General features: G+C 56.8%; 2 protein-coding genes across 4 annotated transcripts; one reads left to right on the forward strand and one right to left on the reverse strand.

The window, feature by feature from the left end:
- Positions 1-1,911: 1,911 nt before the first annotated feature.
- On the forward strand, positions 1,912-17,080 carry FAM160B2 (family with sequence similarity 160 member B2). Of its 3 annotated transcripts, none has more exons than XR_004059264.1 (18): positions 1,912-2,058; positions 7,019-7,097; positions 8,915-9,087; positions 10,191-10,295; positions 10,393-10,515; positions 10,744-10,986; positions 11,099-11,295; positions 11,619-11,727; positions 11,961-12,037; positions 12,381-12,570; positions 13,275-13,420; positions 13,525-13,653; positions 14,122-14,212; positions 14,390-14,533; positions 14,861-15,001; positions 15,213-15,313; positions 15,478-15,870; positions 16,642-17,080. XR_004059264.1 is itself a non-coding variant. In XM_030937752.1 (17 exons), exons 1-17 carry the CDS (start codon positions 2,014-2,016, stop codon positions 15,614-15,616), a joined length of 2,232 nt encoding a protein of 743 aa, XP_030793612.1. In that variant the 5' UTR covers positions 1,912-2,013; the 3' UTR covers positions 15,617-17,080. The 3 variants fall into 3 exon arrangements, 1 of the variants encoding a protein (XP_030793612.1); XR_004059265.1 differs by having other exon boundaries at positions 1,915-2,058; positions 16,767-17,080; XM_030937752.1 differs by having other exon boundaries at positions 15,478-17,080.
- Positions 17,081-19,611: 2,531 nt separating this feature from the next.
- Positions 19,612-25,403, reverse strand: NUDT18 (nudix hydrolase 18). The gene is given in 6 exon segments (XM_030937501.1): positions 19,612-20,635; positions 20,871-21,084; positions 21,870-22,375; positions 22,378-22,456; positions 22,458-22,673; positions 25,272-25,403. Coding segments are annotated over 6 exon segments (1,743 nt in total). The 3' UTR covers positions 19,612-20,039.
- Positions 25,404-25,531: the final 128 nt, after the last annotated feature.

A 25,531-nucleotide genomic window follows, 5' to 3' on the forward strand; every position in this document is an offset into this window, starting at 1 on the left:
GAATATAACACATGTAGTGTGTACACTGACTTTTATTAGAGTTGTTAAAATAACATTTAAAAAGTTAAGTCGAATAAAAGGTGATGAACTCCTGATGTACTTTCATTATCCCCTAGAGTCCTCTGAGTCATGCTGAAGGGAAGCAAGCTGATTTGATCTATCCAGCCTGCGTCCTTTACCTGTGAGGAGGTGGGCCTAGAAATCTGCAGAGACTGGGCTGGAACTCACACCTGTCAGAGAACTGAGGTCCCAATCAATTCTCACTCGGCCTGGACTTGGCCGAACCCTGGCCCTCCCTAGGGCCTGAGGCCCAGACCCTGGCCACCCTGGCTCAGAGTCTGGACTGCAGGCTCCACACCACAGCACAGAGCCCACTCTGGGCAGCTCAGCATTTCCTGTGTCTCAGCACCACTGGGTCCTAAAAGGTGAGGTGGGTCCTGTGAAGCCAGAGACCCCAAAACTCTAGATTCTATAATTCTGACAGGGGCTATTCTTCCTTCCCAAGGGAAAATGATTCCTTTCCTTCTCGTCATATGTCAGTGATTAGCAGAGACACTATGTTTTTGTTTTTGTTTTGTTTTAGAGACACTATCTTGCTGTCACCCAGTCTGGACTGCAGTGGCACGATCATAGCTCATTGCAGCCTCGAACTCCTGGGTTCAAGTGATCCTCCTCCCACCTCAGCCTCCCGAGTAGCTTGGACTACAGGTGCATACCACCACACCTTGCTAATTATTATTATTATTTTTTTTTGTCGAGACAGGATCTTACTATGTTGCCCAGGCTGGTCAACAGTCTTGGCCTCCTAAAGTGCTAGGATTTCAGGCTTGAGCCACCACACTCAGCTGCAGAAACTTTCTTTTTCTTTTTCTTTTTTTTTTAGACGGGGTCTCACTCTGTTGCCCAGGCTGGAGTGCAGTGGCATGATCTTGGCTCACTGCAACCTCCGCCTCCCGGGTTCAAGTGATTCTCCCCCCTTAGCTTCCCAAATAGCTGAGACTACAGGTACTTACCACCACGCCTGGCTAATTTTCTGTATTTTTAGTAGAGACGGGTTTCACCATATTGGCCAGGCTGGTCTCCAACTCCTGGCCTCAAGTGATCAACCCGCCTTGGCCTCCCAAAGTGCTAGGATTACAGGTGTGAGCCAACGCCCACAGCTCATAAACATTTTCTGATAGCCATGTCAAAAAAGTAAAAGCAACACGTGAAATTAATTTTAACAATATACGTTATTTAACCCAACACATCTAATAGTCATTTCAATATGTAATCAATATAAGCCATGATTATTGCAGTTTCACATTCTTTCCTTTCTTACTGTATCTTCCAAATCGGGGTGTGCTTGGCATTGCACATCTTGGCTGGGACCAGCACATTGCAGGAGCTCATCAGCCCATGTGCCTAGGGCTACCTGAGACTTCAAATCAGGAGGAATTGTAATTCCTCCTCGAAAACAGCCCCCTTAGCTCCCGCCTTAATCCCAGCTACTCAGGAGGCCCTGGCAGGAGGGTCGCTTGAGGCCAGAAGCTCAGATCAGCCCAGGCAGCACAGTGAGACCTCCCCTCCTAGGAAAAAACAAAAACAATTGGCCAGGCGTGGTGGCGCGCCTGTGGTCCCAGCTACTCTGGAGGCCAGGGTTGGAGGATCACAAGAGTCCAGGAGTTGGAGGCTGCAATGAGCGGAGATCGCGCCACTACACTACAGTCTGGGCAACCGAGTGAGACCCGGTCTCGAAAGAAAGGAAAAAAACAAACAAACAAACAAAAAAACCCCTCCCAGCCAACTCTCAGGGCCCACCGCTGGCGGTCCCCAACCCCCTTCCCCGGCCCGACCCGGCGCCCCCAGCCCGGCTTAGCCAGCGCCACGCAACCGGGCCGGGAAGGGGCGGAGCGGCCGGGCCCCGCCTCCCTTGCCGCGCCGGGGCCGCCGGGGCCAAGGGGCTGCCTCCTCCGCCTAGAGCGCCGCCGCCGCCGACGCCTTCGCCCAGGAGCCGGAGGGCCGGGCGCCATCATGCTGAGCCGGCTCGGGGCGCTGCTGCAGGAGGCCGTGGGGGCGGTGAGGCCGGGAGTGCCAGGCCGCCGGGGGTCGCGGGCCTAGGCTGGGCCGGGCGGGCGCGGAGCCGGGCGCGGCCGGCGGGAGGGCGGGCGGGCGCGGGCCCCTCGGGCAGGGACACCCGGGCCGCGGCGCCCCTTCCCCGGCCTCTCCTCGCCGGCCGCGCCCCACTTCCCCTCGCTCTTCCCAGTCCCGCTTCCAGACTCCTCCCGACCGCCCCACCTCCCCGGCCTGCTCCCGCGTCGCTTCCTGTCTGTGCGTCCTGGCCGCGGAGTCTCCCAATTCCCGAACTCGCCTTCGCCGGGACGCTCCCTGTCACCCCTTGGGGTGTTTCCTGCCCCCTCGGGCCCTAGACCGCCTCCCCCAGTACCAGTGGGCCTGCCTCCTTCCTCCGCTCCACCCCGCCTGGGCTTGAAAAAATCGCCGCCCCTTTTCCTCGGTCTGATCTCCCAGACAACTCCAGGACCTTGTTGGGGTGCAGGACGCCCTTCCCGTCACCCCGGGACGTGGGAAGTGTGGGCCCTACCGGTCCAAGTCCCCACGAAGGGTAAAGACCCGGGGCAGGCTGGTGGGCGCCCAGCCGGGGAAACTGCCTTCTGCAGGGTGCAGATGTTTCCAGCGTGGCTGTCACCCCTCACAAGCCAAATTGCCTTTGAGTTAGGGAAGGCCGCCCGTGGTGGGGCCTGAGTGGCCCTGTGGGGGGAGGAGAGTCCATTGATGTTTCACATGCCGTCAGAGTTTGTGTTTTTGCCATTTTTTGTTGGGGCTGCAGGCTGGCAAGCAGCCCACTACTAGGGTTCGTTCAGCAAGATGTAGTGCTGTGTAGGGAGGGCGGGGGTATTCCTGGTAGGGTGGGGGGGTGCCTGCTGTTGAAAGTAACTCTGCCAAGAAGCTGTCTGTAAAGTCAACAATACTTTTCTGCCTCCAAGTATAAATCTTCCCGCAATTGATGAGTTGAGTATCAGATTTTCTCAGGAGAGAAAGCCTTGGGTTTCACCCTCCTTCCTCCCCACCACCTCCTCCCCCACCCTCATGGGAGCGCCTGTTGAAGGAAGTTTGCCTTAGGCAAACTTGGGAAGAAAGTCAGAAACTATGACTTCCTACACCTTCCCAGCCCTGCTGTTGACCCAGGTCCAGGGCCTTGGGGCATCCAGGTAGAGAGGGTTCCAAAATGATTTTTCCTCCCCTTCCCTCATCCCCAAAACAGCTGTCATCTTAAAAAGTGATCTGATAAACTAATTCATACCTCTGAGGAACACTCCATTTACAGGAGGTGAGACAGGCCAGACAGTTCCTCAGTCCTGAGGAGTGAATTTCTTTTTCTTTTCTTTTTATTATTATTTATTTATTTCTGAGTCCAGGCTGGAGTATAGTGGTTCGATCTCGGGCTCACTGCAGCCTCCACCTCCTGGGCTCAAGCAATCCTCCCACCTCAGCCTCCTAAGTAGCTGGGACTACAGGCATGCTGCACCACGCCAGGCTAATTTTTGTATTTTTTGTAGAGACAGGGTTTCATCATGTTGCCCAGGCTGGTCTTGAATTCCTGGTCTCAAGCGATCCACCCGCCTTAGCCTCCCAAAGTACTGGGATTACAGGCATGAGCCACTGCGCCTGGCTAAGGGTCAATTTCTAAGGCTTCCAATGAGGGAAGTACAGGCATCAGTGGCAGGAGGAGATTTTGGCAGCGGAGGGACATCTTTTTAGCCAAGTGATCTTCTGGGCCCTTTAGTATTGAACATATCGGCTATGTCCGGGAGGTGTGGCTGGCCCTACAGGGAGACGGGAATTCCTCTTTTCTGCTCTACCCCCAGGTCTCCAGTCTATGTCTTTCCGAAGCTTGGGTCACCAAGTAATGTGTGATCCCAGTAAGTCAACTGACTCCTCATTGAGGAGGAAGAGTGCTCCTCCCCACCCTCTTCTGATCCAACAGATTAGGAATCATTACAGCTTTTTTTTTTTTTTTTTTTGGACTACAGGTCTGCGCCACCACGCCCAGCTAACATTTGTATTTTCAGTAGAGACGAGGTTTCACCATGTTGGCCAGGCTTGTCTCAAACTCCTGACCTTAAGTGATTGACCTGCCTCGGCCTCCCAGAGAGCTGGGATTATAGGTGTGGGCCACCACTATGTCCGGCCACTAATAATATCTTTAAAGAGAAATTGTTGGGTTCAGTGCCTTTGGTTTGGAGTTACCATAGCCGGTCATGGAGTCAGGTAAATATCACACACCTGTGCCACCAGCTCTCTAATGGCCTGTGCCGGTTAACCCGCCTCTCCCATGTCTCCTGTCGTACTGGAGTGTTCTTTTTGGTTAAAGCCCAGCTCAAAGTTTTCAAAGACTGTAAGTCAATTTTGGGGCTAAAGGAGACCCCATCACAGAAATGATGAGGTAATTGTAGGGCTGCCGAAGGGCCAGAGGACTTTCTGAAACAAGGAACTAGGGAGAGAATGTCTCCAGGAGTTTCCTGAGATATTTGGTAAATATTCATGGGGATTCGCTATGCGCTGAGCCCATCGAGGGCAGGCTAGCTGTGAAACACAGAACCCTGGCTCTCAGGGAGCTCATCGTCTAGCAGAAGAGACGACTGCTCAGCACAGCAGGCACTGTCACATGGAAGGTGGTGAGATGCCATCACTCCACAGGGATAGAATATTTGGAATAACTGTGGGTGGTGCTACTTTTGAGAAGGTTCATACCCCTACCAAGTAGCTTTGAAAGAAGACAAGATGCCCTGTGGACCATGGGGAGTTTCCAGTTCTCTGAATGTTGTCCCTCCCCGTGTTGCAGTGGCCTTCTAAGCATACTCTTCCTGCCTTTACCTCCTCTCCCAAGCTCAACTGCCAGATGAATCGTCCTAAAACACTGCTCAGACGGTGCCAATGGCTGGGTGTGGTGGCTCACGCCTGTAATCCCAGCACTTTGGGAGGCCCAGGCGGGCAGACCACTTGAGGTCAGGAGTTCGAGACTAGCCTGGCCAACATGGTGAAACCCTTTCTCTAATAAATACAAAAATCAGCCAGGCGTGGTGGCACACATCTGTAATCCCAGGAACTTGGGAGGCAGGAGAATCACTTGAACCCAGGAGGCGGAGGTTGCAGTGAGCTGAGATGGTGCCGCTGCACTCTAGCCTGGGTGACAGTGAGACTCTCTTTTATTTATTTATTAAAAAATAAAAAAGCTGTCATTGACCTGCTCCCTGCTGCCTGCAAAAAATGATAGAGGCTCCAGAGTCTCACCAGCCCTTCCCCAGACACACTTTGCAGAGTTCCTTCCGGTTCTTCAAGTTTTAGTTCAGATGTGATCTTGGTAAAGCCTTCCCTGTTCCAGCCTGTTAGAAGTTACCCCTTTTTCTGAGAGGTCACCACTTTCCACCTTTCCTGAGGCCTCACACTACTCCTTGTAGCTTCATTATTCAATGCAATTTTATATTGTCTTCTCCATGGCACGTTTCTTAAGGACTGGGCGTTAGTCATCCTCATGTTGCTTGTGGCATCCAGCGTAGTGTCTTGTACATAGTGGGCGCTTGGAATGAATGAATGATTTCATGAGTGGCTACTCAGCTCTGTGGTGCAGTGAAGTGTGAGGTCAGAGAGAGGTGTGGGCAGGCAGGGACACTGGAGAGGGCTTGGTGGAGCTGCTGGGGACTGAACCTCACTGGGGACTCTCAGGATCCAGACAAGTTATCGGGATACAGTGCACCTTGGGCAGAGGAGTGGCCCCAGCAAAGACCTAGAGGCAGAAATGCACAGCTGTGGGGAGGGATGATTAGAATTCTTTCTTTTTTTCCTGAAAACATTTACTCTGCAAGAAAAGCGAAGGAATGGTTTTGTTTGTTTTGTTTTAGAGAAGTTTTCAGGGAAAGTGGTTGTTCTCAGTGCAAGGCCAGTATCAGCCATGGTGTAGAGACGGAGAGAGCGCTTATGGAAAAGGGGGAGGTTAGGGGCTTTCCCAGAGCAGAACCAGAATTTTCCGAGGCTTGATAGAAGGAGCCAGTAGAGGAGGAAACGAGAGCAGCACTGGGTAAGGAGTTGGGGTTGTGCAGGCTCAGGCTTTGGACACAAGATGAAAGCATGTTAGAAGGAAGGCACTTTGTTAATATCACGCTAATGATGTTACCTACCCATCAAAATGAACAGCGCCTGTGGTGGTCTTGAACAGATTTTCATAGACTCTCAGATTGAGAGGAATGGGAAAGCTTTGTCTTTTTTTTCTTTTCTTTTTTTTTTTTTTTTTTTTTTTTTTTTTTGAGATAGGGTCTCACCTTGTCACCTAGGCTGGAGTGTAGTGGTACGATCACAATTCACTGAAGCCTTGACCTCCCCGGGCTCAGGTGATCCTCCCACCCCAGCCTCCCGGGTAGCTGGGACTATAGGCACACACCACCACGTCCTGCTAGTTTTTAAATTGTTTATAGAGACAGAGCGTCATCATGTTGCCGAGGCTGGTCTCAAACTCCTGGACTCAAGCCACCTGCCCACCTTTGCCTCACAGACGGTTGGGCTTATGGGCCTGAGCCACTGCACCTGGCCTTTGCCACATTTTCCATCTGTATCATTTTGCTTTTCTTTGGGGGACTGCGTTCCTCTATGTGCCTCTACTGTAGTGTAACCATGCTGTGTTGAAATAATCTGTGTCTGTTTCCCCCAGCAACATTCTTAGCACCTCCACGACAGAGACAGGACAGGATTGTGACATATAGCAAGAAAACAGCATTTCCAGGAGGGAGGGGTATCTAGGGAGAAGTGCCTGTCAGGAGATACTTGGCTAGATATGGAGACAGCGCCAGTGTGGCCGGGAGGAAATGTGTTATTCCTCCCTTTGAAAGGCAGGGAGCAGGGTGCCTCCTCATGAGGAGGCCTAGCATGAACCTGACACTCAGCATGGAATGTCTGTTCCCATGAAGGCAGGGACTCCCTGGCCTTTGTGGCCCTCACCGAGGTTGTGTCTCTGCCCTCTCCGCAGCGCGAGCCCAGCATTGACCTGCTGCAGGCCTTCGTGGAGCACTGGAAGGGCATCACGCACTACTACATCGAGAGCACAGGTGCGGCCTGGCCCTCCCCAGCCGGGGGACCCTGGAGGGAGCGGGGAGGAAGGAGTGTGCAGAGTGTCACCATGCAGGTGTCCTGGGAAAGGTAACATGCCCACTCGTGCAGAATTGGAGCCGAGTTCATGGAGACAGAGAACCAGACAGACAGAAGACCCAGAGCCCTGGGCCACTCTGCTCCTGATGATTTAGCTGCCGGTCCCACCCTGACCTTTCGGAAAGGGCTGTGTGAGGGAGGAGTAGCCTCAATGGGGGTCTCACTGGCCTGACTCTGCAAGGAAGAGGTGGCTGCACTTCCCCCAGCTTCCAGCTCCAGGCCTTCAGGCCCCAAGAGCATGTGCCTAGGGTTTACTGATCAAAAGAAAAGAGTTTAACAACCTCCCCTTTCCCCTGAGCCAACTTAGGGGCATTTTCCTTGTAGAAATCTGGGGTAGGAGGAGAACGAAAACCAAGGTGGGTAACATGCCTGGGTCCCTCTCCCCAAGCTAACACCCCAGAGAGCCAAAGCCTTGGGTCACCTGGTCCCATCAGGATCGCTCACTGAGGGGACGGCATCTGAGTGGCTGCTCTGCAGTCATGATGCTGCCATGGGCGGATACAGACTTGTTGCCAGGTAACCATATCCTGCATCCCTCACTTTCTTCTTCCTGGAGTTCAGACTGGGGCTTGATTCCAACCCACACCTTTCCTACAGGCTTTCTTTCCAGCCCGGGCCAGCCCAGGAAATTCAGAAATCTGTGGGACCCTCTGAGGGTTCTGCTAGATCAGGTTTCTCAATCTTGGCACAGTTGGCATTAGACCTGGAGCCTTCCCTGCGCGGGGCTGTCCTGGGCAGTGTGGGATGTGCAGCAGTAATTCTGGCCTCTACCCACTAGGTGCCAGTAGCACACCCCACCCCTGAATTGGGACAACCAGCAATGTCTCCAGACATTGCCTCATGTTCCCTGGGGGAGAAAAGTCCACCCCCGGTTCTGAACCACCTCTTCAGGTGAAAGGTCTCTTGAAGGAGAGCCTCAGTCCACCAGCTGAGTAAGATCAGATCAGAACTGGCTTAAATTCACCTGGGGCTCCCCCACCCCCAGCCCTTTCATTTCCAGAATGGTCCCTAGACTAGAAGGGTTGGAAGTGCTTGGGACAGGCCACCCTACTCAAGCTCCTGTTCCTTAAAGGAAAGCTAGGGGGTGCTCCAAGGCCAGTCCTGGAGCACCAGAACTTTCTTTAAAAGACACACTGAGACTCTGACTGCAAAAGCCCCAGTAAGTAGCTTCCCTGTCAGGGCCTTGGTACAGAGAGCAGGACTGGGTCAGACCTGAAGGTGGTGATGCAGATTTTTTTTTCTCTTTGTGAAAAACAGAGGCTTGCCTTCTCTGAGCGTCAGTTGGGGAGGCCCCGTGAGGTTCTCTCTCAGGCAGCTGCTAGAATTACAGCTTCTAAGTTATGTGACAAGAGCCCTGAGCCCACAGCGTCTCACTTAGGCCCAGAGCTGACAGCAGCCTTCTGTGGGCCCAGGACCACGTGTGCCTGTCTCTGTACCTATCCCAGGGTTTGAAGGAAGCCGATGCTACTGCCCCCAATAAAGTGCTGGGCATGCATGCGTTTTCAGAGGACTGTGTCCTGAGCCTGGAAAGACTTTTGTCTTCTTAAATATTGAAGCATCCACTGTCAACTTCCATTTCCCAGTTGCCCGCAGCTCTCTCCCCCACCTCTCTCAGACAGGACCTCCCCTTTCTGGGCTTTGGCAGGAGACGGTGAAGTTTTCAAGCCAGGGTGCCCCTCTTCACCCAACTTACCCTTGTTTCCCAAACATCAATTAGATGAAAACACCCCCGCCAAGAAGACAGACATTCCCTGGCGGCTGAAGCAGATGCTGGACATCCTGGTGTATGAAGAGCAGCAGCAGGTGGCCGTGGGTGAGGCAGGGCCCTGCCTGGAGTACCTGCTGCAGCACAAGATCCTGGAGACTCTCTGCACACTGGGCAAGGCCGAGGTGGGAGGCCCTCTGCGCGCTGGGCCAGGCCGAGGTGGGAGGCCCTCTGCGCGCTGGGCAAGGCCGAGGTGGGAGGCCCTCTGCGCGCTGGGCCAGGCCGTGGTGGGAGGCCCTCTGCGCGCTGGGCAAGGCCGAGGTGGGAGGCCCTCTGCGCGCTGGGCCAGGCCGTGGTGGGAGGCCCTCTACGCGCTGGGCAAGGCCGAGGTGGGAGGCCCTCTGCGCGCTGGGCAAGGCCGAGGTGGGAGGCCCTCTGCATGCTGGGCCAGGCTGTGGTGGGCAGCCCCGGGTTCCCTGGATTCCAGGCTAAGGTGGGCAGCCTGGGGTTCCCTGGATTCCAGGCCTTTCTGCCTGTGCTCTTCACAGTCCTGACACTGAAAGTGGCAGCTGGGGGGAGAGGAGCAAACAGGACAGACACTGTGGCTGTCTCACTTAGAACACTCCACCATCCCAGCGCGCCTGTTCCCAGTTCACTCCACAAAGACGGGCCTGCCACGTGCCGGGCTCTGCTCTAGATGCTGGGGACACAGTAGGGATTCAGACTGACAAGAGCCAGGCATGGTGGCGCGTGCCTGTAGCCCCAGCTACGTGGGAGGCTGAGGTGGGAGGATTGCTTGAGCCCAGGAGGTGGAGGCTGCAGTGAACTGTGATCATACGACCGCACTCCTGCCTAGGAGGCAGAGCAAGATGCTGTCTCTTAAAAAAAGGAAAGAAAATCCGGCAAGAATCCTAGTGGGAGAGGCAGGACCATCCTGTGGTGGATCAACAATGACCCAGTTATGGAGCACAGTGATGCAGGAAAAGGGGTTGCGAGTGCCAAGAAGGCCAGTTTCGAACAACATGGCGAGGGAAGCAGGCCTGTGAGGAGGGGCCCTCTGAGCCAGGATTGAGGGAGGAGTTGAGCCTGGGGCTCTCTGGGGGTGCAGCGTTCCAGGTGGGAGACACACCTCTGACAGGAGCTCCTTCCCTGGCCTCAGTCCCCCCAAGACATGCGGCAGGCAGGGGACATAGCCTCTGACAGGCGCTCTGTCCCTGGCCTCAGTGTCCCCCAGGCATGCGGCAGGCGGGGGACACAGTCCTGACAGGTACTCTGTCCCTGGCCTCAGTACCCCCCAGGCATGCGGCAGCAGGTGTTCCAGTTCTTCAGCAAGGTTCTGGCGCAGGTGCAGCACCCCCTGCTGCATTACCTCAGCGTCCACAGGCCTGTGCAGGTGAGAGGCCCAGAAGCCAAGGGGTGTCTGGGTGTAAGGCCCCGCTCTCTCCCCCGCCACACCTTTCCCCAATGTTTCTGTCCTGCTACTTTTCCAGAAACTCCTCCGACTTGGTGGGACAGCTCCCGGATCCGTTACAGAAAAGGAGGAGGTGCAGTTCACTACCGTCCTCTGCTCCAAGATCCAGCAGGACCCAGAGCTGCTCGCCTACATCCTGGAAGTGAGCACTCCCATCGGGAAGAGGAGCGGGAGGGCCTGGAACCCCAGGGCAAGCCCCCTCGGCCCTCCTGAGGAGGCAGAAGCAGAGAGCAGGTACCCAGGAGGCACGCAGGCAGCTTCCCCTCCAGCTCCAGGCTGAGGCCCTGCCAGCAGCCCACCCTGCAGTCCCAGTGGGGGACCCTGGGAAGTGGTCCCCACCAGGCCTGGCCTCATCTCACCCTTTTTGCAGGGTAAGAAGATTGTAGGTAGGAAGAAGGCATGCAGAGAACCCACTCCCCTGCCTAAGGACACAGCCAGCCACAGGGACAAGGACTGCTCCCACGATGGTGCTCCTGCCAGGCCCCAGCTGGACGGGGAGCCCTGTGGGGCCCAGGCCTTGAACAGCCACATGCCTGCTGAGACCGAGGAGCTGGACGGTGGGACTGCAGAGAGCAACCTGATCACCTCCCTGCTTGGGCTGTGCCAGAGCAAGGTGCCGGCAGCAGAGATGGAGAGGGTGGGGGCGGGGGAGGGGTGGGTCGACGGCCAGGAGGTGATTTGTGGGCTCACATTCATGTCCCTGAAGTCGCGTCCTCATCCTCTAGAAGAGTCGGGTGGCCTTGAAGGCCCAGGAGAACCTGCTGCTCCTGGTGAGCGTGGCCTCCCCAGCAGCCGCCACCTACCTGGTCCAGAGCAGCCCCTGCTGCCCTGCGATTGTCCAGCACCTCTGCCAGCTGTACCGGTCCATGCCTGTCTTCCTGGACCCCGCAGACATTGCTGCCTTAGAGGGCATCAGCTGGAGGTGGGTGCCCAGCCCGGGAAGGCTGGCCAGCATCTTCAGTTGCTGGCAGCCGTGCCTGTCTTTGGTGGTCAGCTCCCCTGGTGTTCCACGTTGCTAGGGACCTCTGCTGGCCACCCTCTCCCCAAGGCTGCAGCTGATCCCCAGGGGCCTTCTTGCCCTCCAGGGAAGCACTGCTTTTGCTGCCTCTGTCCATAAAACCCCCAAGATAACTGATGCCCAGCCACAGAGGTTCCACAGGAGAGGGGAAGGGCCCAGTTTTGGGAGACATTGAGGAAGACCTGGAGGCTCCTCCCCACTCTCTGAGACTTCTATCCCCTCTTCAGGTTACCCAGTGCCCCATCTGATGAGGCTTCCTTCCCTGGGAAGGAGGCCTTGGCTGCCTTCTTGGGCTGGTTTGATTACTGCGACCACCTTATCACAGAGGCACACACGGTGAGCAGGGGCGGGCGGGGGCCGGGCTCTCATGCTATTCCCTGTACCATCTCCATCTCGAGGACTAACTGGAGCAGGGACATGGAAACATGGGGTCCAGGAGCTAGGCAGGGCCCCAGGCAGGCTGGGAACCCTCTCCTGTGGCATCAGGCGCTGCGCAAGGACATGGTTATTTCTCAGCGGGAATTGTGATGAGCGCAAAACACGTTGACCACATGCTCTGTGGAACCCAGGTGGTTGCAGATGCCTTGGCGAAGGCCGTGGCTGAGAAGTTCTTCATGGAGACCCTGCAGCCCCAGCTCCTGCATGTGTAAGTGTCCAGTTACCTCAGGCATGACTGTGGTCTACAGCAAACCGCCTACCCCACCTGGCCTCATCCTGTCCCTAAGGCCAGACACCTTCTTGACCAGAATCCCATCTGTGGACCCCATTGGGTGATGTTTGCCAGGCCTGCCCTGTGATGTGCACATGGCTCTGAGCTACGTGGGCTAAACGAAGGCCTCCTACCCTTCCCTGCAGGACATCAGCAGGGATGGGCAAGTGACCACAGACATACCAGCCAAAGATGAGAGGCAAGCAGGAAGGGTTCTGCCACCCACACTCATGTGCTGTCTGCACACACCGGGCCTGGCTAAGGTGCCCTCTTCCCATAGGTCCGAGCAGAGCATCCTGACCTCCACCGCCCTTCTCACAGCCATGCTGCGCCAGCTCCGCTCCCCTGCGCTGCTGCAGGAGGCCGTGGCTTTCCTCCTGGGCACAGACCGGCAGCCTGAAGCCCCCAGGGACAACCCCCATGCCCTGTCCGCTCACCTTATCGGGCACTGTGACCACCTCTCTGATGAGGTACGGAGGGGGACCTCCATCTCTGTTCCTCTCACCACCCCTGCCAGAGGGATTTCCTGAACACTTCCCATTTCACGAGTGTTCCCAGCTAACTCCACCTTTGAGACGCTGAACTGCAAAACACTGCCGAGCCGCTTTCGTCACACACTAATTTTCTATGATCATATGCATTTTTTTTTTTTTAAGAGACAGGGTCTTGCTCTGTCACCCCAGGCCCTGGAGTGCACTGGTGTGATCCTAACTCACTGCAGTCGCCAACTCCTGGCCTCAAGCGATCCTCTCACCTCAGCCTCCTAAAGTGCTGGGAATGCAGGCATGAGCCACTGTGCCCAGCTTATTTTACAGTATTTTATATTTTGGACAGTGCTTTTATACTCACTTGGCTTGCGGGAGGGCTAACACCTACTCCGTGAGGTAGGCGAGGTTGATACTCCCATTTCTCAGACGTGGAAAGTAAGGCACAGAGAAGCGAATTGGCTTGCCTGAAATCGCACATCAAATTAGTCACATACCAGGGAGCACCCAGACTTCTTGATTCCTAGGCCCACACCCCCCCACTCCCCCCAAAACCTGCCACCTTAGCATCCAGCCAAGGGAGGTGACTCTGCCTCAGAGGCCTTTTCTTATCTGGGTTAGCCATGCCAAGGCACCCACGGGAGCTGGGTGGGGAAGGGGCTATCCTGCCGACCCGCTTCCCGCTCCAGATCAGCATCGCCACGCTCCGGCTGTTTGAGGAGCTGCTGCAGAAGCCCCACGAGGGGATCATCCGCAGCCTGGTCCTGCGCAACCTTGAGGGCCGCCCTTACGTGGCCTGGGGCTCACCAGAGCCTGAGAGCTATGAGGACACACTGTAAGTGAAACCGGTGCCCTCTGGACCCAGCCCAGCCCTCAGCACTCGCACGCTCACTCTGTCCATTCATTCATTGGTGCCGCACCATTCTGTCCTGGTCATAGAGATCTGGAGGAAGACCCCTACTTTACCGACAGCTTCCTGGATTCCGGCTTTCAACCTCGTGCAAAGCCTCGCCTAGCTCCTGCCACCAGCTATGATGGCAAAACAGCAGTGACCGAAATCGTCAACAGGTGGGGAACAAGTTAGGCAGTCTGAACCACTGGAGTTTTACTTTTTTTTTTTTTTTTTTTTTTTGAGATAGTCTTGCTCTGTCACCCAGGCTGGAGTGCAGTAGCACAATCTTGGCTCACTGCAACCTCCACCTCCCGGGTTCTGGGTTCAAGCAATTCCTGTGCCTCAGCCTCCCAAGTACCTGGGATTACAGACATGCACTACCACACCCAGCTAATTTTTATATTTTTAGTAAAGACGGGGTTTCCCAATGTTGGCCAGGCTGATCTCGAACTCCTGACCTCAGGTGATCCGCCCACCTTGGCCTCCCAAAGTGCTGGGATTACAGACATGAGTCACTGTGTCTGGCCTGCTATTTTTCTTTGGCCACAGCCCTGGGGTCCAGTCGGGGAGGGAGATAGGGGTCCCACGAGCAGGGGAGAGCAGGGTGAGCCGGGAGCACCTCCACACCAGCTCCTGTCTCTCAGTTTCCTGTGCCTGGTCCCCGAGGAAGCCAAGACCTCTGCCTTCCTGGAGGAGACGGGCTATGACACATACGTCCACGATGCTTATGGCCTGGTGAGTGGCTCCTGCTACCAGCTCCCACTTCCTGTCCTTCAGAACAGCTGGGTGATAAGCTCTGGGTTCCCCCTCTCTCATCTGCCCAAGGACCCCAGCCCATCCCTCCTGCGTGGGGCACCGTCTGCTGGTTCCCAATCCCTGGGCCCGCTGCTTCTACTCTCCCGCCTGTCTTAGTTCCAGGAGTGCAGCTCCCGCGTTGCATCCTGGGGCTGGCCTCTGACCCCCACACCTTTGGACCCCCATGAGCCTGAGCGACCTTTCTTCGAGGGCCACTTCCTCCGAGTGCTGTTTGACCGCATGTCCCGGATTCTGGATCAGGTAGCCAGTGGGCCTGGGCCAGGAGAACTCCAGGCTGGTGCCTCTGGGGTCCTTTGAGAGCAGGGGCTGGCCACAGGGTTGCCTCCACTTCGGTTCTTTGGTGCACAGCACCCCTGTCCTTTCCCCAGGTGGGAAGCCCCGTCTCGCCCCTGCTCCACACGTCCTAACATGTTCTGGCCCTCAGCCCCATGGAATCCATGACACACACACATCACGTGAGCCTCCCACCCCCACACACGTTCACACTGGCCAGGCACCTTGCTGGGGGAGTGCAAAAATGCTCACCAGCCCTGCCAGCCCTCGGCTCTGTCCACCATGTTCCTACAGCCATACAGCCTGAACCTGCAGGTGACCTCGGTCCTGTCCCGGCTTGCCCTCTTCCCCCACCCCCATATTCATGAGTACCTCCTGGATCCCTACATCAGCCTGGCCCCCGGCTGCAGAAGCCTATTCTCCGTGTTGGTGAGGGTGAGGATGCCTCGGCCTGAGGGAGTGTGCCCAGTCGGGGTGGAGGGAACAGCAGGGAAGGGGAATGGGGCAGGTGGTTGGGGGCTGGAGGGGTGGGCACCCTTGCCAGTGCCAGGGAAAGCAGTCTCCCATGCTCTGCATGGTGTGGCAGGGCCAGGGGACCCACTGGTGTTGCTGGCCCCATCTGAGTCCCCCGTGGTTCCTACTCTAGGTAATCGGGGACTTGATGCAGAGAATCCAGAGGGTACCCCAATTCCCAGGCAAGCTGCTCCTGGTGCGCAAGCAGTTGACGGGCCAGGCTCCTGGGGAGCAGTGAGTACCAAGGGTGCCAGGTGAAGCCTGGGGGTGGGAGGGTAGAAAGTGCCTCTGGAGGAGAGGTGGCCGGCCACAGGGTCAAGCCTCGTGGATGCTGGGCTGTCATGCTGGGCACAGTCCTGCCCCCACCCAGCCATGCCCCCTGTGCCATCTCCCCTCAGGCTGGACCACCAGACCCTCCTCCAGGGCGTGGTGGTGCTGGAGGAGTTCTGCAAGGAGCTGGCTGCCATTGCCTTCGTCAAGTTTCCCCCACATGATCCTCGCCAGAACCTCTCCCCAGCCCCGGAAGGGCAGGTCTAAGCCAGGACCAGGGCGGTGGGAGACTCCTGTCCACACCTCTGCCCCAGAGCTGCCTCCTGCCTGGCACTGCCGCCACACTCCCCTCCTGGGATGGAGCTTCTGCTCCCAGGCTCATTCAAGGAGACTGCGGCATGTTGACCACACCAGACTGGGTTTCAGGGAATGGGCATGCCAGGTGCCAAGGAGCCAAACAGATGGCTTTCCAGGCAGCAGGGTCCTTGGGGCCTTCTTGGAGGAGCTTGGGTGACAGCCAGGTGAGCACCCAGGCCCCAGACCCTCATGTACTGTGTGCCTGGCCCCCTCTGTACTGGCCATTTGTGGCCAGGGCCAAGACCTGTGACTCAACTCCAGGGGCAAGATGGGGAGTGAGCTGATGGCTCTGAGACTGGTCGGGAGCCCAGGCCAGGGAGATGGGGCCTGGAGCCTTGTCTGTGTCACATTAGGTACCATGGGAGCTGCTGAGACCTGACATTTTGTCCCTTGCCTTCACGGCTTGGCCCACTTGGCCCATGGAGGAGGAGCAGTGAATAGGATCGTCGGGGAAGCCCCTCTTCCTGCTCTGCTCCCCTGGAAACTGTTGCAAAACTCCCAGCCGCCTCATGGCAAATGCCCAAAGCATGTTCCGCACCCAGGCGGGGGCCGCTGCTAATGAGAAACTTGGTGCAGCTGCAGCCAGGAGGGGAGTGGGCCCGGGAGCCAGGCTCAGGTCCAGCTAGTTCCTCTCTGGCGCCTTCTGAACCCGTCTCAGCAGGTCCATAGCACCTGGGCAGAGAGGTCAGAGACCAGGGGAGGCCAGGCCTTGCCCTCCCTTCTGCCCAGGGCCCAGTGTTCTTGATAGAAGACCCTTCTGGGTGGCCAGGGAGCTCATGGGACAGATAAGGGCAGGACGCCCCCTGACTCCAGGCCCCTGTGCCTGGCGGGGAATGGCTGCGGCTCAGGCAGCCAGTCCTGGTGTTGTTCTCCCTGCATGCCCTCTGTGGCTGGGGCTGCCACCCCACCCGGCCCGAATCTGTCTTGACCTGCAGGAATACACGGGCGGCGCCAGGCATTACCTCACAGCGGGACTACACAGTGGCTGGCTTTGCTCCTGGGCAAGGAGGAGCAGGCCAGAGCTTCTTTCGCTTCCTTTTCTTGCCCATGCCACTTCTAGAAGCCAGACACAGGTTGCCAAGAGGTGACACGAAACAGGAGGAAACTCAGTGACCTCTGCCTCTCCCGCATTCCTCCCCACGGGGGAGGACCTCGCCGCTCTGAAGAGCACTGTGCGCATGTGCGTGCACGAACGTGGGTGTTGGTGTGGACAGGGCGCAGATCTCCGTGGATGAACTGCGTCTGGACTCTTAGATTCATAAAATATTCGAGGGTCTGGGAGTCACAGACCCTCCCCTCTCCTCAATGCACTTTGGCGTTTGCACGGTGTCTTCCCCGGACAGCACAGCAATAAATGGTGTGATTGCGTGGACATGGTGGCTCTGTTCTTGGCCAAGTTCCCCCTCCTTCTGCCCAGGACTCCACTGCTAATTCGGGCCCATCTTCCTCCCCAAGGAAGACAAATTCTTTTTCTAGCACTGGAGCAGGGAGGTGGGGTGGGCGGTAAACAGACAGGCTCTGGCAGTGCAGATCTGCTGATCCTCAGAGCCTGCCAGGAGCCAGACTTGGCAGAGCAGTGCCACTTCTGCTGGGCTGACCTGCAGCCGAGAGCCTGCCCGCCCCGGAGACACCGTGAGGGAATGGACCACGTGGGAGCATCTGTGTGCAAGTCTCACTTGGGTGTGTTTATGATGCGTGTTGTATGCCTGTTTTAGTTGTAAAGTAGGCCTGGTATTTACAACCTTGTCTTTAAGTTCAAGGCTGCAGTGAGCTGATGGCACCACTGCACTCCAGCCTGGGCAACAGAGTAAGACCCTGTCTCTAAAAAAAAATAATAGTAATAATTCACAGGTGTGTTCTCAGGGAAAAAGAAAAGTTAACACATAAATAAATAAACCCTTTGTCCTTAGGTGTGTGTGGAGGGTTGGTGGATCCTCTGAGGGGGTTCCCCAAGAGACTGCGGGAGGGCAGGCTAAGAACTTGGAGGAAAAGGAGCCAGACGGTAGCTCTCAACTTGTGTTGATCACTGGGTGGCTTTTTAAAATCCCAATGCCCAGTGACCCATCACCAGTTAAATTATTGTTGCTGGCGGTGGGCCCAGAGTTCAAGCTCTCCAGGTGGCTGTGCATGGTGGCTCATGCCTATAATCCCAGTACTTTGGGAGGCTAAGGTGGGAGGATCATTTGAGGACAGGAGTTCGAGACCAGCCTCGGCAATATAGCGAGGCCCCCATGTCTACTAAAAACTTAAAAATTAGTTGGGTGTGGTGGCATGTGCCTGTGGTTTCAGCTACTTGGGAGGCTGAGGCAGGAGAATCACTTGTCACTCGAGCCTGGGAGATCAATGCTGCAGTGAGCCAGGATCACACCACTCCACTCCAGCCTGGGTGACAGAGCAAGACCCTGTCTGAGAAAAAAGAAAGAAAAAAAGAAAAACAGAAACCCAGGTGACCCTAATGTGCTCCCAGGGTTGAAAACTACTAGGCTAAATAATGGGGGCAAATAGCCAAACGTCATTGCCCGGCTGACTGGATGTGAGCCGGTGGGTCCCTTCGACACTGAGAGAAATGAACTGAAATGAAAGGGTTTGGTTCCATCATTTGCGAGGCATTTGTCCTCAGAGGGTACAAGGATTCCTACCACCTTCCAGGGGCCAGAAAGAGGGCAGCCAAGAGAGGCAGGGAGGGGGCTGGAAAAGGGGCCTTGGAGGTTATCTTGGCCCTCAGGAGAAGGGGAGCCCGTGCAAGTGTTTCCTTGGTCAGAATCAGAAATCTCTACCGTAGAACACTTGATATATTTTATTTGTTCATTTCCTTTGATTTTCAGCTTAAATGTTTTCTTTTCTCTTTCTTTTTTCTTTTGAGAGAGGGTCTTGCTCTTTTACCCAGACTGGAGTGCAGTGGCCTGATCATGGCTCACTGCAGCCTCCACCTTCTGGGCTCAAGCAATCCTCCTGCGTCAGCCTCCTGAGTAGCTGGGATTTACAGGTGTGCGCCACCTCGCCTGGGTTTGTTTTGTTTTGTTTTTTTCTGTAGAGACAGGGTCTCACTATGTTGCCCAGGCTGGCTTCAAACTCTTGCCTTCAAGCGATCCTCTTGCCTTCAAGCGATCCTCCTGCCTCAGCCTCCCAAGGCACTGGGATTACAGGTGTGAGCCACCGTCCCTGGCCAAAGTTCTTTTTTTTTTTTTTTTTTTTGAGACAGTCTGCCCAGGCTGGAGCTCAGCTCACTGCAACCTCTGCTTCTGGGGTTCAAGCGATTCTCCTGCCTCAGCCTCCTAAGTATCTTGGATTATAGGCATCTGCCAACATGAACGGCTAGTTTTTTGTATTTTTAATAGAGATGGGGTTTTGCCATGTTGGCCAGGCTGGTCTCGAACTCCTGACCTCAAGTGATCCACCTGCATCAGCCTACCAAAAAGTGTTCGGATTACAGGCGTGAGCCACTGTGCCTGGCCACTTATTTAAAAAAAAAAAAAAAAAAATTCCTACCGTGATTCAGCCAGGCTGAGGGGAAATGAAAAAAAGGTTTGGTCTGGTGTGGGCTGAAGCTGTGAAAAGGCAGAGGCAGGAAAGCCGGGGGAGGGGTCTGTGCCAGGGAGGCTCAAGGAGAGAGCAGAGGCAGCACCTGCAGCCTGTCCCACGTGAAGTTCCTCTGGGGCCGCCCACTGCCCAACCCTTGGAGGACTCAGAGCTGTGTTTCCTTCGGGATGGGTCCCCTCAGAGTCACATCCCGGGCCAGCAGGCCAGCTGGAAGGAGCCCCGGGGGCCATGCTGGACAGCAGACTGGCCCACACTGTCAGTGCACTGGGAAAGGCAGGGGCGGCTGTGGGTAACACGAGGGCAACAGCAGCTCCTGGACAGCAGTCCCCAACACTTGCTCCCCACAGAGACGTTTAGGCAGGGAGGCAAGGTAAGTAACACCTCTTTACTCAGCAAGGGGCTCCTCCCTCGGGAGACCTTCCCCAGTGCCCCTCCAGGCTCCAAGGGCGTGGAAGGATCAGGATGCAGGCCTTTCCCTAAGAGGGCACAGAACATGATGAGGAGATGCCACTGGTGGTGCAGAAAGCTCCCCATCCCCCTGGGGAGAGGTGTCAGTGTGCCCTCAGGGTTGTCAGGTCCTGAGCTTTGGACTCCTTGCTTGGTTCAAGGCACTGTCCCTTGTGCAATGTAGAGGAATGCTCCTCAAAGCATCTCTCCTGGGAACCAGGAGAGCCGCTCCTGCTCCCAATGCAACAAGATCCCTGATCGCCAGCCTCTTGCCTCCCTCAGAGGGAGACACGTCTGCACTGGAGGGAGCATGGCTGCCTAGCTCCTTGTCACCTCCTCCACCTCCCTATCTGTTCACTGGGACAACAGAGGATCCCTGAAGCCGCTTGAGGAGCTGGCTTTGCAGGTCTTCCTCCGTCACCTTCCACCAAAAGAAGTTCTCACCCCGAATCTTTGGGGGTTCATCCTGGATCCCTGGGCTCCGAAAAGCCACGGTCACCAGCACATTCAGACAGATGCCATCACTGTGATCTCGGCCCAGGTGCTGCAGTCCAAGCAACCCCTTGATCTCCACCACCAAGTGGTGCAGGGTCAGACACTCCTGCAGCAGCCGCAGGATGGCCATCTTCATGCCACCCCTCTGCTCCACAGGGTCGAGGCCACAGGCAGTGACAGGCAAATGAGGAATCCCCACTGTGCCCACCAACACCCACACTGTCTGGGCGCTGGTAAAGGTGACCACGAGCCGCTGGCAGACCAGATCACAGGGTAGCTCTTGCGGCAGAATGACAGGGTGCCTGGCTTGCTGGCGATACTGGGCGGCTAGCTCAACCAGGTGCAGGATGTCATGGGCTCGCAGCGGAGTGGGCAGGGAGCTCCGTGGGTACCAGGCAGCCTGCAGGGACTCTGCATCGGCCTCCTTGGAAGTCTTGAGAATTCCACCTGGGGGAAATGTGGGGGATGGGGCAGGGACAGTCTGTGTGGAGAGAAGTGCAGGTGTGGCAGTCAACAGACATCCCTGACCCAGAAGAGAGGCCCCCAGCCCAAAGGCTGGAATCTGCCCATGCCAGGCTGTGCCAGTCATAACAGGACTGGCTGTGGAGGGGCTCACCTCACCGAGGAGCTGGGGGAAAGGTGTCAACTGGCCCTGTTCACACTGCCTCCAGGTGGGCCATACCTGTGGGGCGAGCGAGGAACACGAAGCGGACCCAGGAGGGGCCCCGCTCCTCCACGGACAGCAGTGTCTCGGGCTCACAGTGCAGCCCCGCCTCCTCCTTCACCTCCCGCTGCAGCGCCTCCACGATGGTCTCCCCCGGCTCCATTCTCCCCGCAGGCAGGTACCACGACCCCCAGCACTCCCTCTTGGCCTCCTGGATCAGTAGCACCTCATCCTGAGGGGACAAAGGATCCTCACTTCCTGCCACAGCCTTCCCTCCCCCCGGGACCAGGGGACACCTCAAACACAGTCTCCCAAGACTCCCTTCTGGGTGGACACCCTCCATCCGGCTAGCGCTCCAGGAGACCTGCCCTCGTGTCGCTGGGGGCTGCAGCCCTCTCCTCTTGCAATTCGTCCCTCTCTGGATTTAGGAAGACTTCCATTTCAGGAAGGGCTGAGATTCCTGGAAGCTGCTTCAGGGGCTGGAGATGAGGCCCCAGAGTGAGGGTCACCATGTGTCTTGCACTGATTTGCGTCTGTACATGTCACTGTGTATCTCTCGCCTCCAACGGCGTGGTTTACAAACTGTGATGGGTCCTCACACTGGGGTCTGGCTTTGAAACACGACCCCCCACCTCCACTCTGTACAACCCCATGGCCCTGGCCCTGGCCCCTTCTAGTTGTCATTACATCGCTCACTACAGGGATCAGCACCAAAGGCCTGAGGGTAAAGTCGGGTTGAGCCACTGCTACCCGGGGGACCCTGGGCATTCCACTAGACTCTGGAGAAGGGAAGGAATGAGGCCTAGGGATGAGACAAACAGGCCCCGGGCCTCAGTTTCCTCTTCTGCATATCGGGACGAACGCAGGGCACAGATGCGAGTGGGAGTGGGAGTGCTTTGCAAAACTGGGAAGCGCCACGCACGCGGCAGCTCTGGCTGTGGCCGTTGGGTCTTCTGTCCCCACCTGGGCTGGCTGCGCGCTCCCGAGGCCCAGCGGGCCCGGCGGGCGGCCGCTCACCTGCTCGCTGAGGAACACGGCCAGCACCACGTAGCACACGTTCTTCCGCAGCCGCACGGGCACCGGCGGCTCCCCGGCTGGCGCCGAGTCGCAGCTCTGCACGCTCGGCCCCTGGCCCGCCAGCACGGCAGCCAGCGCTCCCGTCAGGCCCTCCGAGGCCATCGGGTCCCCTGGGGGGCGGCGGCCTGGGTACTCGCAGACTGGCTGAGCCGAGCCGCGGGCGAGCGTGGGCTCCGGCGCCCTCTCCCAGTCCCTGCGGCAGCAGGCCGGTCCCGCACGAGAACGCGGAAGCGCACGCGAACGCGGAAGCGCACGCGAGCCCTGGCCACTGATAGGCTGCGCGGCGCCGCGGCCTGCCCGGATTGGCCGGCCCGCGGCAGTCTCCGAAGGGGCGGGGCCACCCGGGGCCGCCCGGCAACTGGGTGGGCGCCGGGCCGGATCCCCGAGGACCCCGCCCGGGTTCTGCCGCCTGTCACTCCCGCGCGCTCAGGACGTCTCCCAGCCGTGGGCTGCAGGAGCTCCGACCGTGACGTCATCCTTCCTGCAGGGCGCGTTGCGCCGCAGGGGTAGGCGACTATGACGCGACAAGCCCGGTGACGTCACGGAGGCCCGGGGCCGCCCCTTGGACCCACTGCCCCGCTGTTGCCGTGAACACACGATGGCATTGCCGGAGTTGATCGTCTCCCAAATAACTTTCTTCTCACTCCATTCAAGAGTAATAAATGTCACGTGGCCTGTGGGGAGGGGGACGTAAACCCCTGCCTTCAAGGAGATTCTGTTGTAGTTGGAGAGATGGACGGAGTCCTAGATGAGGAGTCAGCTGAAGGTTCGAGACTAAGTGCTAAATGCTTGGTTTGGGCAGGAAGAGTGACAGGCGCTGGGAGGAGGGAAGGGGAAGGACTGGGGATGGCGGGAAGGATCGGGGGCTGAGAGAGGGCTGCCGTCAGCCGTCCCATCCTCATCAGTGTCCCTCTGCCCACCGCATTTCCCACGCAGCTCAAGGCCCTCTCCGCTGCAGATGGTGCGCCCGGGGAGGGCGGGGGTGGGGCCCCGCTCCTCCATCCTTGTCGTCACCCTCCCACCTAGCGTGTAGGACCTGGCGCGTGGAGAGCAGGGTGGGGGTTGTTGTGGCGAGCGCCTGCTCCTCTCCCAGCTCGGCCTTTCCTCCTTCACCCGCCCCTCAGAACTGGAAGGCAAGGCCAGCTGGAAGGGATCTGCGAAGCAGGCCGTCTGGCTCCTCACCCGGCAGAGGCCACCCGTTTCTTCTCCCTCGGCTGGTTTTGTGCGCCTGCCTGCTTGATGGTGTGGACAAAGCTCAGGACCTGGAGCCAAATGGCCAGCCCCTGCTGGCTGGCTTGCTCTGTGCTCCTGGGTGAGTTGAGCCTCAATTTTCTTATTTGTAGAGTAGGGTCATAACAATTCTTGTTTTACGGGGGTGTTGGGAAGGCACGACAATCGGAGAGGAGCTGTGTGGATTGTCCAGTACTGGGCACCGTCCCCAGGCAGCCCACCAACCATCAAGGGTGGGCCCTCTCCACCACAGCTCTTCTTGCTACCACACGCAAGGCCCACCTTCATGAAATGTGCCTTTTGTTACCCCCTAGAGACAGAGTTTCACTCTGTTGCTCAGATTGGAGGTGCAGTGGCGTGATCACAGATCCTACTACAGCCTTGGTCTCTTGGGTTTGAGCCATCCTCCTGCCCCAGATTCCTGAGTAGCTGGGGTTGCAGGTGTGCACCACCATGCCCGGCTAAATTTTTAATTTGTAATTGTTATTTCTTTGTAGAAACGAGAGTCTTGCTATATTGTCCAGGCTGGTCTTGAACTCCTGGCCTCAGTGATCCTCCTGCCTTGGCCTCCCAAAATTCTGTGGTTGCAGGCATGAGCCACCGTGCCTGGTGAAATGTGCCTGTAGAGCTGCCTTAGAATTGGACTCAGGAACTTCAGCAACGCAGGATGTGTCTCTTTAGGCTCCTCTCACCTGCTGATACCACAGGCTCCCTGGAGGCAGGGCCCTGTGTTAGGCTGTGGGATGTCCCTACAAGGCCCATGAATTTTGAGGCACTTGCTGAACGCAACTGGGCTAAGCCCTATCCTGGACCTCTCACCTCCCAAATAACTACAGGCACAGGACCCCAGGACTGCAGAGCAACTTGTCAACATATTTGCTCTGTGTGTGTGTGTGTGTGTGTGTGTGTGTGTGTGTGTCTTGTGTGTGCCCGCACATGTGTGAATCCCTCAGTTTTCCCACCTGTGAAGTGGGGGCAGGTTGGTCCCAGACTCCTGTCTGCCTCGCAGGGATGATTTGAGAGAGTGAGATCATGTCTGGACAGGGCTCTGGGAGCTTCAGAGGCAGCCTAAGGTAAACAACAGAAAGCCTCACTGCCCAGAGAGCAGAGACCGCAGCAAACCATGGCTCCATGCCTCCCATTATCCACGGGGGGAAAGCCCTCCCCAAAAGCCCCTTGTAAACTGTGAAGGGAGTGCTGAGACAACAGAGAGGCAGGCGTTCCCAAGGCCTTGGGAGAGAATAGCAGCCAGACAGAGGCTGGAGAGGCGCTGAGACAAGGGAGGCAGCTGAGGGAGGATGGGAGGCTGGATAGGAACCACCAGGGTCCCCATCAAGTCAACTGTGTGTCCTCCAGTCCCAGAGAGGGAAGAACCCTGGCCAGTGTGGTGGGCCACACAACATGGTGAATGGCAGTAGCCTAATGCTCCCAGCACCCATGGGAGCCAAGCCAGAGCCAGCCATTTCAGGGCATGTGCCGGGGGTGAGCGGGGGGAAGCACATGAGCAGGAAGGCCTGGGTAGGTGGCCATGGGGATGGGGACAGGGACGGGGCAGGCAGGGCAAGGTTGTATCAGGGCATCTGTGATGCTAGAGTCATGGACAGAGCAACAAGACCTGTGTCTTGACGAGGTAGGAAGGTGAGGAGGGCAGGAACCCAAGCTACAGTGGGAGAGGGAGGGCTGGCCACAGGCTAGCTCTCTGAGGGACCCTGGGGATGCCACATCTACCCTCCGGGCCATCTGTCAAATCAGGCATGGTTAGATCGTGGAACAGAAAAAGGGCATTCGTGAAAAAACTGGTGAAATCCCGGTGAGGCCTGTTGCTTCGTTAGTAGTGTGGTATCAATATTAATTTCGTAGTTTTGATCAAGGCACCATGGTTATGTAAGATGTTCACAATAGGGGAGGCTGGGTGAAGGATAATTGGGAACTTCCTGTGCTATCTTTGTGACTCAGCTGTAAATCTAAAATTATTTCAAAATAAAAAGCCTGAGCATGTATATTCAGGGCAGCTTGAATCTATGCTCCTGGGTAAAAAGGGAAAAAAAAAAGTCTAAGAATTTTATCAGAGAAAAAGGAAAGAAGGCATTGGATATGCAACCCTGCGCTCACTTCCAGCTTGGCTGGTTGTATGTCTGGGATTTCTGAGCGACAGAGGGGCTGCAGCAGAGCACAGCCGGTAGACCCTGTGAGCAGCAGAGGCCCGAGGGTCTCTGTGAGGAACAGTGCCACCGAGTGCCCCATGAGGAGTCTCAGGCTCAGTCCCTACCTGGCCTGGCTGCATTCTCAGGAACAATGCTGGGACAAATGAACATTGATTCACTTCTGTTTACAAAGAGACCAAATATATCCTCAAGGGCATTGTGACCCAC

The sequence above is a fragment of the Rhinopithecus roxellana genome, chromosome 9 (genome assembly GCF_007565055.1).
Source record: "Rhinopithecus roxellana isolate Shanxi Qingling chromosome 9, ASM756505v1, whole genome shotgun sequence".
In the NCBI taxonomy this organism is placed as follows: domain Eukaryota; kingdom Metazoa; phylum Chordata; class Mammalia; order Primates; family Cercopithecidae; genus Rhinopithecus; species Rhinopithecus roxellana.